The sequence below is a fragment of the Delphinus delphis genome, chromosome 1, assembly GCF_949987515.2.
Source record: "Delphinus delphis chromosome 1, mDelDel1.2, whole genome shotgun sequence".
NCBI classification, from domain to species: domain Eukaryota; kingdom Metazoa; phylum Chordata; class Mammalia; order Artiodactyla; family Delphinidae; genus Delphinus; species Delphinus delphis.
Genome location: NC_082683.1, coordinates 138274870 through 138290687, shown reverse-complemented (window position 1 = coordinate 138290687; position 15818 = coordinate 138274870). Strand labels below are relative to the sequence as shown.

The 15818-nt window shown below is 38.0% G+C and overlaps 2 protein-coding genes across 3 annotated transcripts in view; one reads left to right on the top strand and one right to left on the bottom strand.

Moving 5' to 3' along the window:
- RGL1 (ral guanine nucleotide dissociation stimulator like 1) overlaps window positions 1–5265 on the bottom strand; it is a 277771-nt gene extending 272506 nt beyond the window's left edge. For both annotated transcript variants that reach the window (XM_060035202.1, XM_060035213.1), the window contains exon 1: window positions 4862–5265. The gene's annotated coding sequence lies outside the window, so the exon portion shown is untranslated. The remainder of the gene's footprint in view (window positions 1–4861) is intronic.
- Window positions 5266–5487: 222 nt separating this feature from the next.
- ARPC5 (actin related protein 2/3 complex subunit 5) lies at window positions 5488–15493 on the top strand. The gene is made up of 4 exons (XM_060035193.1): window positions 5488–5862; window positions 8211–8282; window positions 10512–10688; window positions 14109–15493. Exons 1-4 carry the CDS (start codon window positions 5719–5721, stop codon window positions 14169–14171), a joined length of 456 nt encoding a protein of 151 aa, XP_059891176.1. The 5' UTR covers window positions 5488–5718; the 3' UTR covers window positions 14172–15493.
- The last annotated feature ends 325 nt before the right edge of the window (window positions 15494–15818 follow it).

Sequence of the window (15818 nt, the reverse complement as noted above, 5' to 3'; positions counted from 1 at the left end):
AGCTCACAATTTATAGTTTATTTCAAGCTATTGTGTGCGTTTATTTAGACTCTCAGTACTTAGCTATACCCTTATTTTTAGCAAAAGGTAAGTAGTAGAATTGGGAATTAAGAGACTTACTGAAAGTAAGTAAGTAAGTAACAATAGTGCACAGGATTCAATAATTCCCATACGAATCTGCCACTTGCTAGTTGAGCATCATCGGCTGAGTTACACAACCTCCCTGAGCCTTAGTTTCCTCATCCGTAATATGGGAACACTAATTCCTAGGCCCTAGATTAAATAAAATAAGTAAAGAGCTTATTTACCAAGTGTCTAGAACACAGTAAACACTCATTAAGTGGTTGTTATTATTCATAAAATATTAACAGAATAAGGATAGACAGTAGAAAGGGATAGAAAATGTAGGATCTTTCAAATTTTATCAACCCTATAAGTCTGAGATAGCTACTTTCTATAGGAAGTAAAGATATGTTACTAGAACTTGTGATAATCAGGTTGGGGGGAAGAAGAAAAATATGTTGATTTTAATATTTTGCTTAGTTAATAGTAGCAATGAGAAAAGCAATATGTCTGTGATCATGGAAGATATTAAAATAATTGTACGAAATATTTTGTGGAACTTCTTGCCAATAAATTGTCAATCTAGATGAAATTCATGATTTACTAAGAAAAACATAAATTCTAAAATTGACTCAAAAGGAGAAAAAAAACCAAACAAGTCAATAACCACAGAATATAAAGATGATCAAAGATCTACCTCTAAAAATCTGAGCAAGCCCAGATAATTTTGTAAGCACATTCTACAACTTTCAAAGAAAAAACAGCATGGTAATTTTCTATTATTCAAACTATTACAGAGCATAGAAAAAATGATGAAATCTTCTCAATTCATCTTACAAAGCTAGACTAATCCTAATATCAAAACTGGATAAAGATAGCACAAAGAAATGAAACTGTGGACCAATCTTATACATACAGATTCTGAAATCGTGTAAACAAAATATAAACTAACCAAATCTAAGAAGTAATTAAAATAGTCAAATAGAGTTTATTCAAGAAATGTAGGAATGATTTAATGCAGAAAAAATATAATTCATCACATTCACAAATTAAAAGATCCAAATCTATAAGATTTTAGCATTAGATTCCCCAAAAAAGCATTTGACAATTTCAGCATTCCTAAAAATCATAAAGAAATAGGAAATAAAAACTGGTAAAATAACAAAGACATTTCCATTAAAATAGAAACAAAGAAGAGAAGCCTACTATCCAATTTTTCAACACTGTTTTTGAGCATCTAGCTAGTGTAACAAGATAAGAAAAATAAATAAATGTAATATAAATATTGGAAAAGATGTAAATTAACATTACTTCAAATACTATGATTTATATTGTGACAATACATGTAGTTTTAAAACAACAGTTAGCATTAATAAGAGATCCCAGGAATGGGAAAGAATATAGAATAAGTAAATTTTAAAATTTTAGCTTTCCTTTATATTATCATAAACAGGTAAAAAACTTTTTAAATAGAAAGATTCCCATTCACAAGGATGTTTAAAAAACAAGGTTTATTCTTTGATTGAGCTCTAAACTTTTCTCCTGAGATAAAAGTACAGATTTACAATTTTTTTTTAATCTTTGAAGAATAAAGGTCCTATCATAAAATAGTTCACCCTATCTGCTCTACCTCAGTGTGTAATCATGAAGTTATGTAAAGCTAAAATTAATCACAAAGAAAAACCGAAAGATTTGAAGGTTAGTGTTTCAACACTGAACCAGTTCATTTGGATATTAAGTACAAGCATTAAACCATAGCATAGTCTATGGATAACATGCATTTTTATATTGTAATAATTATGTTGCTAGAGAACAGTGGTATTAAATTATCATTACCAGAACTGAAAATTGTTTATTTTATATTTATAATACTTTTGACATGTTTGATTGAGTTCACTTCCACTTCAAATAATAAAAACAATATTGCACAGGATTCAATGTTTTGGTTTGTTAATTAATAAATATTGACAAATTTGGGGAAAAGAGCACATAGTAGGTAAAGTACTTGGTTTAAAATATCTGAAAGAAGAGATCTATTACAGGATAGTTTCATTAAAATCCTTTCTAGGGCTTCCCTGGTGGCGCAGTGGTTGAGAGTCCGCCTGCCGATTCAGGGGACACGGGTTCATGCCCCAGTCCGGGAAGATCCCACATTCCGCGGAGCGGCCAGACCCGTGAGCCATGGCCGCTGAGCCTGCGCGTCCGGAGCCTGTGCTCCGCAATGGGAGAGGCCACAACAGTGAGAGGCCCGCGTACCGCAAAAAAAAAAAAAAAAAAAAAAAAATCCTTTCTAACTAAAAAGATCCTTCACTCTTTGCATCATCACAGAAAATCAGAAAGAGGTACATATTACCATTGCAGCATTAACCTTGAGAAAATTCAGATTCTGCATTACTTTAGTAACCAAACCAGGTTACTTGCACAATAAATAAAATGTCTTAAAACCATATGGATCCTTTATTTCAGGGATAAGCACTCATTTGAAAAATTAAAATAGGAAAAATAATACTACTTAAAATGAGTTAAGTGCCATGATCAACATAAAAATTTGGAATTTGCAAGAAAGTAGAAGAATGTTTATTTTCTAATTAAAAGATTATTAAGGACTGCTTTCTTCACACACACACACACACACACACACACACACACAAATTTCCCTAAAGGTTTATATAGAGTTAACTATTAGCTAATGAGGGTAGGGAGATAATTAATGTATCCATTAAAAAAAGCTCTATCTCTAAATATGATTCCAAAATTAACTTGTCAGGTTAATTCATTGGATGGAAAGGTGTTGAGTACCCACTGGGCACTAGGTACTTACCACTGTGAGACAATAAAAAATACTGCATTGGAAAAGGACATTTTTAACATGATTACATCTCAAATGTAATATGCTTTATGTGGCTAAGAAGTAATTAATTATATTTAACACATTCAACATACAGAGCAAAATTCTGAGCAATCAAAACAATTATACACTTGAACAACTTGATTTTTAAAATTCCACTCACTATTCCCTTAAGTTGATTTCTACTCTGGTGCTCTTTCCCAGTTCTAAAAAAAGAGAATAAAGAAATTTCCTAAGTAAGCCCTAATACAAAAGAACAGAAATGTAAGAGAAGGGATGTATTAGCTCTTGAATCCTTGTTTCCATTTGTTCTCAAATGTGCTTCTAATGTTCAATTTTCTCTTCAAAGAAAATCTTGATTTAGGAGAACAAAAAGTACAATCATCTTTAGCATTTAAACAAGTATATTGTTTAGCTCTTACTAGAGTTAGCAAAAGATTGAAACTGAGAAAAAAATATTAAAACAAATCTTTATTCTAAGTTATATAATGCCATTCACCATAGTAATGATCTGATACTTTGGTATATGACTTTTTAAAATAAATAATACCAACAGGTAGAAAATTTTCCTTTGCTGTCTTAAGACAGCCCTTGGGGGAGTTTTTAGCAGTGTGTTTGCTCATAACTTGAGTGTTGACTTAAATAAATGTCACTTCTGTCACTTAAATGATATTCTTATAGAAGGGTAATTTAATTGGGAAAAGAAAAATGCCATACTGCTTCTTCCTCCCAAGAAAAAAGGATGCATTCCATTCCTGAAGGGTCTCTAGCTATCTACCTATCTATCTATGTATACGTATATACATATTGATATAGATACAGATATATATATACATATATGTATGTATATATGCCCAACAAAGGTTGACTTTGAGATCTCTCTTCCTCTTCTTTCGGATTCATTTTTCTCAGTGTGACTCTCAAGCTGTACTGCCTATCACATTTATTCATTCATCAATGAATAATTGAGTACCTGAATGTATTGAGTACCTCCTGCATGCTTAGCTTTATGTCAGATGTAAAGGAAGATACAATATATACATATAACTGAATCACTGCTGTACACCACACAACATTGTAAATCAACTATACTTCAATTTTTAAAAAAAAGAAAAGAAATATAAAACAGTCTCTGCCCTCTAGAATCTATCTCTTCCAGCCGCAAGATAAAACACAATATATCATTAAGTAATTTATAAGACTAGTGCCAAAATCAGTGGTACAGATAATATGCAATTTATATTTATGCAGAATTTTAGAGTTTCAAACACTTTCTTGTATTTAATCCTCAGAACAATCTTGTTAAGTACACATTATTAGCCCCACTTTTGCAGTGAGGAACCTGACGTTCAGAATTTTAAGTGGTGTGCCTCAGTCAATAGATTATGAGTGGAAGGAAGAGTCAAGACACGAGCCAGGGTTTTCTGATTCTAAGCCCAGTTCTCTTTTCAATTACAGCACAGGAAACCAAGGACTGTGGTACTTAGGGCAGCAGCCAGCCTTCTGCTAGACGTGAAATTAAACTAAACCTGACAAACGTCCAAATTAATTTTATTCTGCAGATATTTGTATTTCAGTGTTACACACACAATCCAACTACCATTTCCTCAGTTTTAATGCTTTTTACCTGCTCAATAAGAGCTTTGCTCTCATAAATGGAGATGTCAAATACAATAAAAATCTGGCCTAGTGGGATCGTATAAATCTTAAACCATAAAAATAAATCTTAAAGGTCTGGTTTCAACTAATCCTTACACATTTTGTTTCCCCTCAGCGCCAGAGAGTGTAACTCGCCCCTACCCTTTTCTACCATTCCTGCTCCAAACAACCACCTATTTTAAGATGTCAATGACTGACCCTACCCCAAATTCCACAGGTTCACCCCAGTCTTACCACCGGACCCCAGCCCCTACCCAGACACCTCCCCCTCCTTCCCAATGGTTACGATACCTAATTCGAGTTCTGCAGGTGCAGCCGCTATGCTGTTACACAGCACTGACAAATGATATGACCTTTCGATTCCGTCCTTGGGGACCTCCCGCTGGCCGCGCAGCGTAGGTCCAACCCCGAGAAAGGGGCTCCCGGCTCGGGAACGAAGCCACGGGCAGCACACAGTCCGAAGCGATGCCTCTGACAACTAGAACGATGCTGGGCGGCTGGGCGTGCATCACTCCACCTCATACTCCTGCCAACTGCAGGGGACTTGGTCCGGCAACCAGTCCATCCCACCTCACAGGCAAGTCCGTGCCAGCCGGGCCTTACGCAGGACCCTGATGACAGGTCCTTGACGGCGACGGCTGAAGCAAAGCCAAGGCCTCCCGCCCCCAGTGCCCATCGCAGCCAACCTAAGACCCCCTAGACTGGACCGCAGAGAAGCGTTTCTATGGAAACCCCCTAGGGATCACGTGACGCACTAGGAGGACCAATCGCCTTTTACCTCTGCCCGCCGCACCGCTTTCCGCCCTCCCTCCTGCCCCGCCCCCTCCCGCCCCCGCCTCCTTAGCCCCGCCCCGCCCCTTTCTTGCAGAGAGGCCGCACCTGCGCACTGCGTCCAGCGCGCTCCCTCCCTGGTACGCTCCCCTTGGAGGAGAGCAGGGGCGGCGTAGGAGGCTCAAGAAGAGCGTGAGCCTGACGAGGAAGGAGCTCGGCCAGCGCGCAGGCCCAGAACCACCCGAGCCGCGGCTGCCCGCGACGCCTCTGAGCGGAAGAGGGAAGTGAAGGCGCCAGTCTGCGGGTTCCAGCTGGGCTGGGCTTGCTAAGGTAGAGACAGCACCGAGAGGAGGCCTTGGCCACCGATCCGGATCGGGATGTCGAAGAACACGGTGTCGTCGGCCCGGTTCCGGAAGGTGGACGTGGATGAGTATGACGAGAACAAGTTCGTGGACGAGGAAGACGGGGGCGACGGGCAGGCCGGGCCCGACGAGGGCGAGGTGGACTCCTGCCTGCGGCAATATCCTTCTGTTCGCCGGCCTCCCCACCCCACCCGACCCAGCCCCTCTTACGGGCCCCGGCTGCGGGCAGGGCGTGAGGGCGGCGGGCCCCGGCCGGGCACCGGGTTCGGAGCTGCCCCTAGCACCCCCGTCTCTTTGGGTCCCGGGTTCTGAGAGGGCAGGGGGCTCTCCCATTTCTACCGAGTCGCCCCGAGACCCCAGGGTCCCGCCCTCGGAAAGTTGCCCTTCCTGGCGCGCCGTCCACGCCCCCGATTCCTCAGGTTGCTCCCGGAGTTCTCGCCTCCCGGGAACCCGCGGTGCAGGCCGCGCCCTCGCGGCGCTGGTGCTGGACGGTCGGGCTGTTGCGGGGCGCTGAAGTTGTCCTTCCAGAACCGTATTTATCGGAGTCTCATTATCACCCATGGCTGGGAGGAACGGGCATCTTTCTTCAGTGATGTTCTTTTCATTGTGGTGTAGTTTTGTTTTGGCCCGTTTGGATAGTTTACTTCATGCTGGGAGAGATGGGGTGGTTTGCAGAATTGAGGCCCCTCTGTCCGTGCCCTTTTTTTTTTTTCATAAGAGAAAGGGATTTGGCAAAATATAGATTGCACAGAATTTGTTAACCGGGGGAAAGGTAGTGAGTACAAAACCACCAAAACTGCCCAGAAGGAAGCTGGGAGCCTTTCACCTGTTAAGCAAAGGGCAATAGAAAGAAAACACGGAATGCATGTAGAGAATCCTTGGAAATATTTAAAATAAACCCCAGTGAATAAAATAGAAAGCGAATCATTTGTACAAAACAGAATCATTTTGTAATGCTGGAGTCGTTTCCATTTAGTTAAAATGTGGCTGTCAGTTCCTGGTTGTTGTTTCTGCATATTTAAATATTCATTACTTTGAGGACGCATTTGCATCAGATCTCTTTTAGTAAAATGTAAATGTTGCAATAACCAAAGCTGTAGTTTTAGAGATTCTCAATTGCTGAATTCACTCCTTTCTAATTATTCTTGGATGTATTCATAAGATTAGGAAGCCTTGTTAGACTCTTTCCTCATCAGTGTCCTATTAAATTAAATGGGGAAATGTATGAGTGAAAATATTTGGTAGCAGCCATAGCTGGTCTTAGAAGTACCTAAAATACAGCATTAGACATTTATCAACATACAGATGTTTCTTTGGTTTCCATGACTTTCCCAATCAGCTGTTGCTGTTTTGCATTATTTAAATACTTAAGTGTTTGAGGTCTTATAAATGAGCCAGTCTGCAAAAGGCATGCTTCTCTAGAAATCCATTAAGCCTTGAAAATAACAGCCTACCACCAACCATGGGTTTTTTTGGTCAGACCTTTTTCTTCAGAACATAAGTGGTGAAGATTATTCTGTGTAAAAACATTCTTGGTGATGCATAAATGATGTTTTGTGAGATTTAACTTACTTTAGGTGACATGTGATGACTCTTAAATGGTACTGCTCTATCCATATAGTGAATCTTCTTTTTAATCAATTCATCTTAAAATATAAAGATATTGTTTCTTCTACTCTTGTTACAAGAAGAGACAAGCCCTGTTCAGGCACTACAGATGGAGGAACAAGTGAACTCTGTGGTTTTCCTTTTAGGGGAATGCCTGTGTGTTCTGACGGTCTAATTGGCCTTCTGTTTCTCATACTTGCTAACTCACTGGTGCTTTCTAAGTGAGACTGAATCTAATAGGTGTGGTCTAAGACAGTTTGAATGATATCTATTGAAATATGAGAGAAAATATCCAAAACAGAAAAATTAAGCTGCCACCTAAGTGTCATTGAATTATATCTTCTATAATGCCTCTTTTCATCCATATTGAGAGATTGCTAATGTGTATCATTCAGATTGCTAGAGTAATCTGCCCGTACTTTCTACCAGCATTTCAGTTAATATAGAATATAATTCTAGTTAAAGTTTGGTCTTTATTTTTCCACTTAGAATCACATAAAAAGATGTATTTTGGTTGAGGATAGGCTATTTCATTTTGGTGCCTAATAATTCTGATATATATTTTAGAATTTTAAAAAATATCACTCTGGATAATGTTTGCATATGTGTCTAACTGGAAAATGAAAGGTTATCAAGGTGTTCAGTTACTAATTAGAACAAAGGATGAAACAGTTTTTGCTTTATTTTTTAAAAATTGAGTGTTCTCTTTTGTTTTCAGTATTTTACCTATGATGGACATCCTTGAAACCAACATGTTGAATTTTCCAGTATTGAACGTAGCAATCATACTAATTTTTCTTTCTATGCATAATGTCAACTCTTAAGAACCAGTGGTTCCTGGGAGTTACAGCGCTTTCCTGAAGGCTGCCCGTTTTGCTATCCCCTTAACCACCATCACAGGAAACATGACAGCTGCCCTACAGGCAGCTCTGAAAAACCCCCCTATCAACACCAAGAGCCAGGCAGTGAAGGTGAGTCACAGACAACACGCGTTCTCTGCTGATATCTGAGCATTCTTCCCAAAATCCTCTGAAGCGTCACACAATCAACAAATATTTTAACTATTTACTATCTTTGACATAGAAGAGCTTACAATGTAGTTTGATAGGTAGAAAATTTATATATGAAAAATAGCACTCTAACATTGAGTTGTGACAATCCTGCATGGTAGACACACTAAGTTCAAACATTGGAGAGATCTGTGTGTTTTTAAATTTGCTTAAATTCAGGTTGAATTTAAGCAAAGCCTTGAAGAATAAAACTTTCACAAAATAAAGAGTTTCTACTTGCTTTTTAAAGATTTTTTTTAATTCTGCCATTTTCATAGAATTAAATTCTAATACTTAATTCTGTTAAATATTATAGAAAACTCAGAAATGTGGGGGAATAAAAAGGTAATCATCCATAATCCCACCGCTGACCATAGATAATGATTACTTTTTGGTGTTGCTATATGCTTATAGAGTTTTTCTATGAGTGTTTTTTTTTTTTAATGAAAATGGAATTTTATAACCATTTTCAACTGCATAGCAGCATACATGAACGTCTTTACTTGGAAATAAGTTTGTTTCTGCAATATCTTTTTTAATGGCTGCATATAGATAATGCTGCAGTTTAGTTATATATAATCTTTTGTCATATATTTAGATAATTGACCTTTTTTTCTGTCATAAACAGTACTGAAATGAACAGTTTTTGGTAAATTCTTAATTGTTTCCTTTGAATAAATTTCTAGAAGTGAATGCCTGCATTTTAGACTGCACATTTTTTTAGGGCTTTGGTACATATGGTATTGCCAAATTGCCCTTCAGAAAAGTTGTGTAATTATATTCCCTGTAGCAGTCTTTCAGTAATTCTTAAGAACCTATTTACTTATTTATTGTTTAAAATGAAGCCCAGAGCATTGACCCCACTGTCCATAGCTATTCATACATCCTAGGAGCCCCAAGAATCTCCTTAGTTGAATACTAGTAAGTAATAACTTAGGTAAATGCATAATAGTTATCTAGGCCACATAATCTTTTATAAGGGGAAATATTTCCTTGGTTTTTAAAAGTGAGTAATGTCATTGAAATTTCAGTTTTACCCCCTTCTGCTTTTATATGGGTGGTTTTTTATCATAGCTTTGGATGGGAGGTTATAGCTCTGGGTGCAAGGATATTTTTCTAAATAGGCTAATTGCATGGTCTTTAAGCTGAAGATAACAACAGGTGGTAGAAACATACTGTAAAATCTGACCAGTTGGAATGCTGAAGGTATCACTTTGTGTTGAATAGAAAGAGAAACGTTGAAAGGGGAAATGAGGTGTTCCCTGTGCTTGGCTTGAAGGGTAAAAAAATAACTTTGCTGTTGGAGCAGCCTTTTATCAAAGAAAAAAGATCATTATGAATGAAGATCACTATATCATATCTACAGTCAAGTGACTATAGATATGAAACAAAATAAGTTTTAAAAACTTAAATTTTTGTTTATTAATAACTTATTTCTGAAGGATGGTTGATGGTAGAACTGCAATTTAGTTTCCTCTTTTTTTGTTTTGTATTTTTTTTTAAGATCAAGAAGTGAAATATATTGATTTAATAAATTGATAACTTATCACATCTGTCTGTAAGCAAATCCTTTCGGCTCTACCCTCAAATATATCAAGCATCTGTCCACTTCTGACCACCTCCACTGCTACCATGCTAGCCAAAACCGGCCTGTCTTATTGCAGTAACTTCCAAACTGGTCTCCCTGCTTCTGCGTCTGCCTTGTCTCCTGCTCTCCCCGCCCTCCTCCAACCCCACTGCCCCCGGCTTATTCTCAACATGGCAGCCAACTGGTCATGTTAAAGTGTAAGTCAGATTATATCCCTGTTCTTCTCAGAACCTCCCAGCATCTTCTCATCTCTCCGACAGGAAGCCAAAGTCCTCACAAGGGCCTGCAGGGCTTACGTGCTCTGTCTTCCCACTACCTATCTGACTTCCTGTCCTCCACTCTGCTCCAGCCACCTTGGGTCTTCTTGCTCTTCCTTGAACGCACCGAACACACACTAACAGCAGTTATCCTTTTCTCTGTCTGAAATACTTTCCTCAAGTACGCCACAATTTCCTCTTTCCTTCAGGTCTTTACTCAAATGTCACATTCTCAGTGTGGCCTTTCTAAAACTGTAACCCCACACATAAAAATGAGTCTAAATGATGTTACTTATTTACCCTCAGGATCGAGCAGGCAGCATTGTCTTGAAGGTGCTCATCTCTTTTAAAGCTAATGATATTGAAAAGGCAGTTCAATCCCTGGACAAGAATGGTGTGGATCTCCTAATGAAGTATATTTATAAAGGCTTTGAGAGCCCCTCTGACAATAGCAGTGCTATGTTATTGCAGTGGCATGAAAAGGTAAGTTATGAATTATACACTTATATGACTGATTCCTTTGTAATAGAGAATAACAAAGACAGCCTCTCACCTAAATAACTATTTTGACTTTTTGGTTATACATCTTTGCTATTACAAATAAATGCATGAAAATGAAAGTTTAGATTTATGCTTACTAGCCTTGGTCTTAAGAGACGCTGATATGCAACACTTAAGTTTATTCAGTAATGATTATTATTTATTAAACACAATCTTGAACTTCGAACTAAATCAAAACTTTGAAAAGAAAATAAGTAATAAAATCAAGAATTCTTTAACAATGGCCAAAAGGTGGAAACAACACAAGTGCCCATCAACAGATGAACAGATAAACAAAATGTGACACATACATACAATGGAATATTATTTGACCAAAAAAAGGAAGTTCTGATACATGTTACAGCATGCATGAACCATGAAAACATGCAAAGTAAAATATGCCAGACACAAAAGGACAAATACTGTGTGATTCCACTTATATGAAATATCTAGAAAAGACAAATTCATAGAGACCAGAAGTAGATTAGAGATTACCAGGGGCTGGGGAGAAGGGAGAATAGAGAGTTATTGCTTAATGGGTACAGAGTTTCTATTTGGAGAGCTGAAAAAGTATTGTAAGTAGATAGCAGTGATGGCTGTACAATATTTTGAATGTAATTAATGCCACTGAATTTTACATTTAAAGATGGCTAATGTGGCAAATTTTATGTTATATTTTACCACAGTTTAAAAAAATGAAATCGGAGGTGGGATCAAGAATTCTTACATTTTTTTTCTCTTTTCATGCATTTTGTTTTGCAATGTAAGCAGATGCTAGTATACTATCTGCCCCCCGCCCCCCAAAAAATAATGGCTAAGGGGAATTTTTAGCTTCAGGTAAAAAGTTAGTAAGGTAATCTTTAATACCCAACTCTTATATTATATTGGTATAGATATAAGCAGTGTAACATTCAAATAGAACCAACCACAGGTAAGGTGTATATTCACTAACATCTTACAGTTACCAAAACTCAGTTTTTCAGAAGCTATTATCTTGGTATCTGAGTAAAAACACACATGTAAGCTATGAATAGGTAGCAAAACTTGCTGTTTTACCTGGATCAAGTCACTTTATTCCTCATACACTGTCAGATATAAAGAGCTAACATTTATGGATAGGATTATCATACCTCCCAGTTTTCCCAAGACAGCCCCAGTTTATGCCTGTTGTCCCAACATAATTATGAATAGTTCCCTTTTACTCTACAGTGTATCAGTTTGGAGAATAATTGATATAGTCATCCTATTCATGGAATACTTTTTATTCACCAGCTGCTGTACTTCTGGTTTATGTTTCATGTGATCCTTACAACAGCCCTATGAAATATATAAATATCTTTATCATCCTCAATTTACAGATGAAGAGCCAGCATTAAAACCTATCAGCCTAGTTTCAGTATAGTTTCAGGATCATAGCAAACATTGACTGAGCAGTTACTGTATTCTAAGCACTTTATAAATATTAACTCATTTAATCCTCATAAAAATGCTAGGACGGAATGCTTGCTATTCCCCTTTTGTAGACTGGAAAACTGAGGCATGTGTTAAGTCTTCATTTCTTCCTAACAGTCACCAGTTTTTGACAGTCTTACCTCCTACATACTTCTCAGATCATCCACTCAACCATCTCTAACATTTTGTTGCTATAGTTTCCTAAACTGGTCTCTTGGCTACCAGTTTTGCCTCCCTCAAATCTGTTCTCCACCCAGTTGCCAGAATGCTGTCTCTAACTTCCAGATCTACCCTTGTGAATCACCTGCAGAATCAACTCCAAGTTCCCAGGTCGAGCCTCATCTTCCATGTTGTTCTTCCCCTTATGCTCCATCAGTAAGCATAATAATGTGTTTTCCCTGAACACACCATAATGTTTCACACCTCTATGCCTTTGCTCATGATTTTCTCTCTGCCCCAGTGCCTCTTTACCCTTTATGTCAGTCTGTCACCTACTTATCCATTTAATGTATCGTTTTCTCCAGGAAGCCTTCCCTCACCATTTCACATTCCTCTATGCCCTCAGGTTGGGTATATGCCCCTCCTCGTGCTTTTATAGCACCCAAAACATAGCTCTGTCATTTCATGTGTTATATTGTATTTAAATGATTTGTTTATATTGTCTGTCTCTTCTCAGTAGACTCGAATGCTGTATTTGTTCACTTTTGTACCCCCAGCGTCTAGCACAGTACCCAGTACACAAAGGTATTCAGTGTTTCCGACTACAAGTAAACCAGGGCTTCAGATTCCTAATTCTTAGTCATGACTTCCAATTTTCCAAGGCAAAGTCAAAGTTCCTAAGTTCTTAGCTATTAAATAGTATTTTCTTAACTTGCAAAAAGAAAAATCTGACAAACTGACTAGTCTAAACGGAACTTAAAATGGTTGATCCCAGTTTGAATTTCTTCCTGACACTGCTGAGAGCAGAACGAATGTCCCAAATTTATATTTGAGCACCTGTTTGCGGCAAAAACATCATGCTGCAGATCTTTAAGAACATATTATTATTTGAAAACAACACACTAGAATGTAAACTAGGATCTCACTAGAATGTAAGCACCTGAGGGCAGGAACTCTGAAGGTTTTTTTTTTTTTTAATTACTGTATCCCCATTGCTAAGAACAGTGACTGGCCCATGATAGGTGCTCAAGAAATACTTGTGAAAATTAGTGAATCCAAAATCAATTGCTGCACACATTCTTCCTTTAAGAAAAATATTTTTGGAAGCAACCTAAGGGTCCATCATCAGATGAATGGATAAAGATGATGTGGCACATGTGTACAATGGAATTTTACTCAGCCATAAAAGGAAACGAAATTGAGTTACTTGTAGCAAGGTGGATGGACCTAGAGACTGTCATACAGAGTGAAGTAAGTCAGAAAGAGAAAAACAAATACCGTATGCTAACACATATATATGAAATCTAAAAAAAAAAAAAGGTTCTGAAGAACCTAGGGGCAGGACAGGAATAAAGACGCAGACATAGAGAATGGACTTGAGGACACAGGGAGGGGGAAGGGGAAGCTGGGACAAAGTGAGAGAGTGGCATGGACATCTATGCGCTACCAAACATAAAATAGCTAGCTAGTGGGAAGCAGCCGCATAGCACAGGGAGATCAGCTCGGTGCTTTGTGACCACCTAGAGGGGTGGGGTAGGGAGGGTGGGAGGGAGATGCAAGAGGGAGGAGATATGGGGATATATGTATACGTATAGCTGATTCACTTTGTTATACAGCAGAAACTAACCATTGTAAAGCAATTATACTCCAATAAAGATGTTAAAAAAATAAAAGTAGAAAGAAAAATGTTTTGCTTGGTGTGAGAATTGAGCCTTTATGATTCTGCCAACATTGACACTTTGGTTTGTTTAGGCACTTGCTGCTGGAGGAGTGGGGTCCATTGTTCGAGTCTTGACTGCAAGGAAAACCGTGTAGGCCGGCGGGAACGGATATCTCCCATAGGGTGGGAGTTGCTGGTACAAAGACCAAAACAACCAAATGCCACCGCTGCCCTTTGGGTAGCATCTGTTTCTCTCAGCTTTGCCTTCTTGTTTCCTTTTCATATCTATAAAGAAGAAAATTACATATCAGTTTTTCTTTAATGAAATGGGGATAAAGTAGAAGAAATGTTTCAACAGGAATGTCTCATTCTCTCAAAATGATTTCAGTGATGTGTATACCAGTCTGTACATAGAGTAATTTACATTCAAGTTTAATTGTGCAATTGTTAACCCCTATTGGCTGGTGTGGGGGGTTTTTTTGTTGTTTGGTTTTTGGGAGCTGTTTTTTGGTTTTGTTTTTGACTAATAGTGAGAAATTTAATCAGAATTTGAGGCCGGTTTCCTAACTCATTGCTAGCCAGGAAATGATCTTTATAAAAAATTTTTGAGAGACTGGCAGCTATTAACATTGCAAAACTGGACTATACCCTTATTTAAACAAAATGTGTTTCTGGAACAAGTGGTGGCTGAACACCACAACCAAGTTCCAACTCTGTTTCTGCTTGCCTCCAGATTCTGTGAGTTTAAGTACGCTTCTTCCTCTCAGCATCCAGCAATCGTGGCCTCTTGATTTCTTTGTGGTCACCCAGGGTACAGAGCAAGGAATCTTGCTCTACACAACTGTATCTGTAAAATGCCAGACCCTGTTTGGCATGAGCATAAAATTTTTTTTCTAATAATATGGCCCTGTTTGGGGAAACTACTCCAAATCAGGAAGGATGTGGAAACTATGATGTAGTTGAAACTCTGGGCAGCCTCTGAATGAAATGCTATTTTCTTTAGAATTATAGTAGCTGCCTTCGACATTATGAGGTATATAACTAGTATTTAATATGTCCTATAAATGTCTTCAGTGTTTTTCAGGGTAATTATTGGGATCTCAAAAGATTTGGTTAGGATCCAGACACATACACATTCTGTATTTTAGCTCAATGTTTTTTTTAAAAAAAGAAAGTGCCACACATCAAAAAGTATTCACTTTGTTGGACAGACCAAATTGGTTCTCAAAAAATGACCGGTGCTTATGTAAAAATAATTATTCGGTAGCTCTAAAACAAATCACCTGAATGCTTATGACCATGAGGGAAATCAGACTGTATCTAGTATTTACATTAGACACCAGTGTCATAATCACTGACTTGTGTGGAAACTGGTGCAGAAATTCTGTAAACTCTTTGCTGTTTTTGATACCTGCTTTTTGTTCTGTTTTGCAAAAATGATAAACTTCAGAAAATAAAATGTCAGTGTTGAATAATTTATCTTTCTCTTACTTTAATACTTATGAATGCATAGTTAATGAAGAGGAAAGAGTTCCTGTTTTACCACCAGGTTATTATACTCTTTGACAACTAATTTTGTGTAGAAGGTTTATAAAACTACTTTATTCAAACATAAGGTAGTAGAGAAGAGGAGAGAGTCATTAATAAATATTAATAATGAAGCCTCTGCAGTGATTTCGTAGCCCTCTGGATGTCCGCTGAACACCTGTAGTGTCACTGCTCAGAGACCTAGACTAGATTGTGCAGATGAGGCCAGCAGCTGCAGTCGTTTATTCCCAGCTTCTGAACTCTTTCTTACACCT

Excerpts from the sequence above, each read along its gene's own strand:
- ARPC5 (XM_060035193.1), top strand. The coding sequence starts at position 5,719 with ATGTCGAAGAACACGGTGTCGTCGGCCCGGTTCCGGAAGGTGGACGTG. Across the intron at positions 8,283-10,511 it reads CCAAGAGCCAGGCAGTGAAG|GATCGAGCAGGCAGCATTGT; the intron begins GTGAGTCACAGA and ends ATTTACCCTCAG. Across the intron at positions 10,689-14,108 it reads TATTGCAGTGGCATGAAAAG|GCACTTGCTGCTGGAGGAGT; the intron begins GTAAGTTATGAA and ends TGGTTTGTTTAG.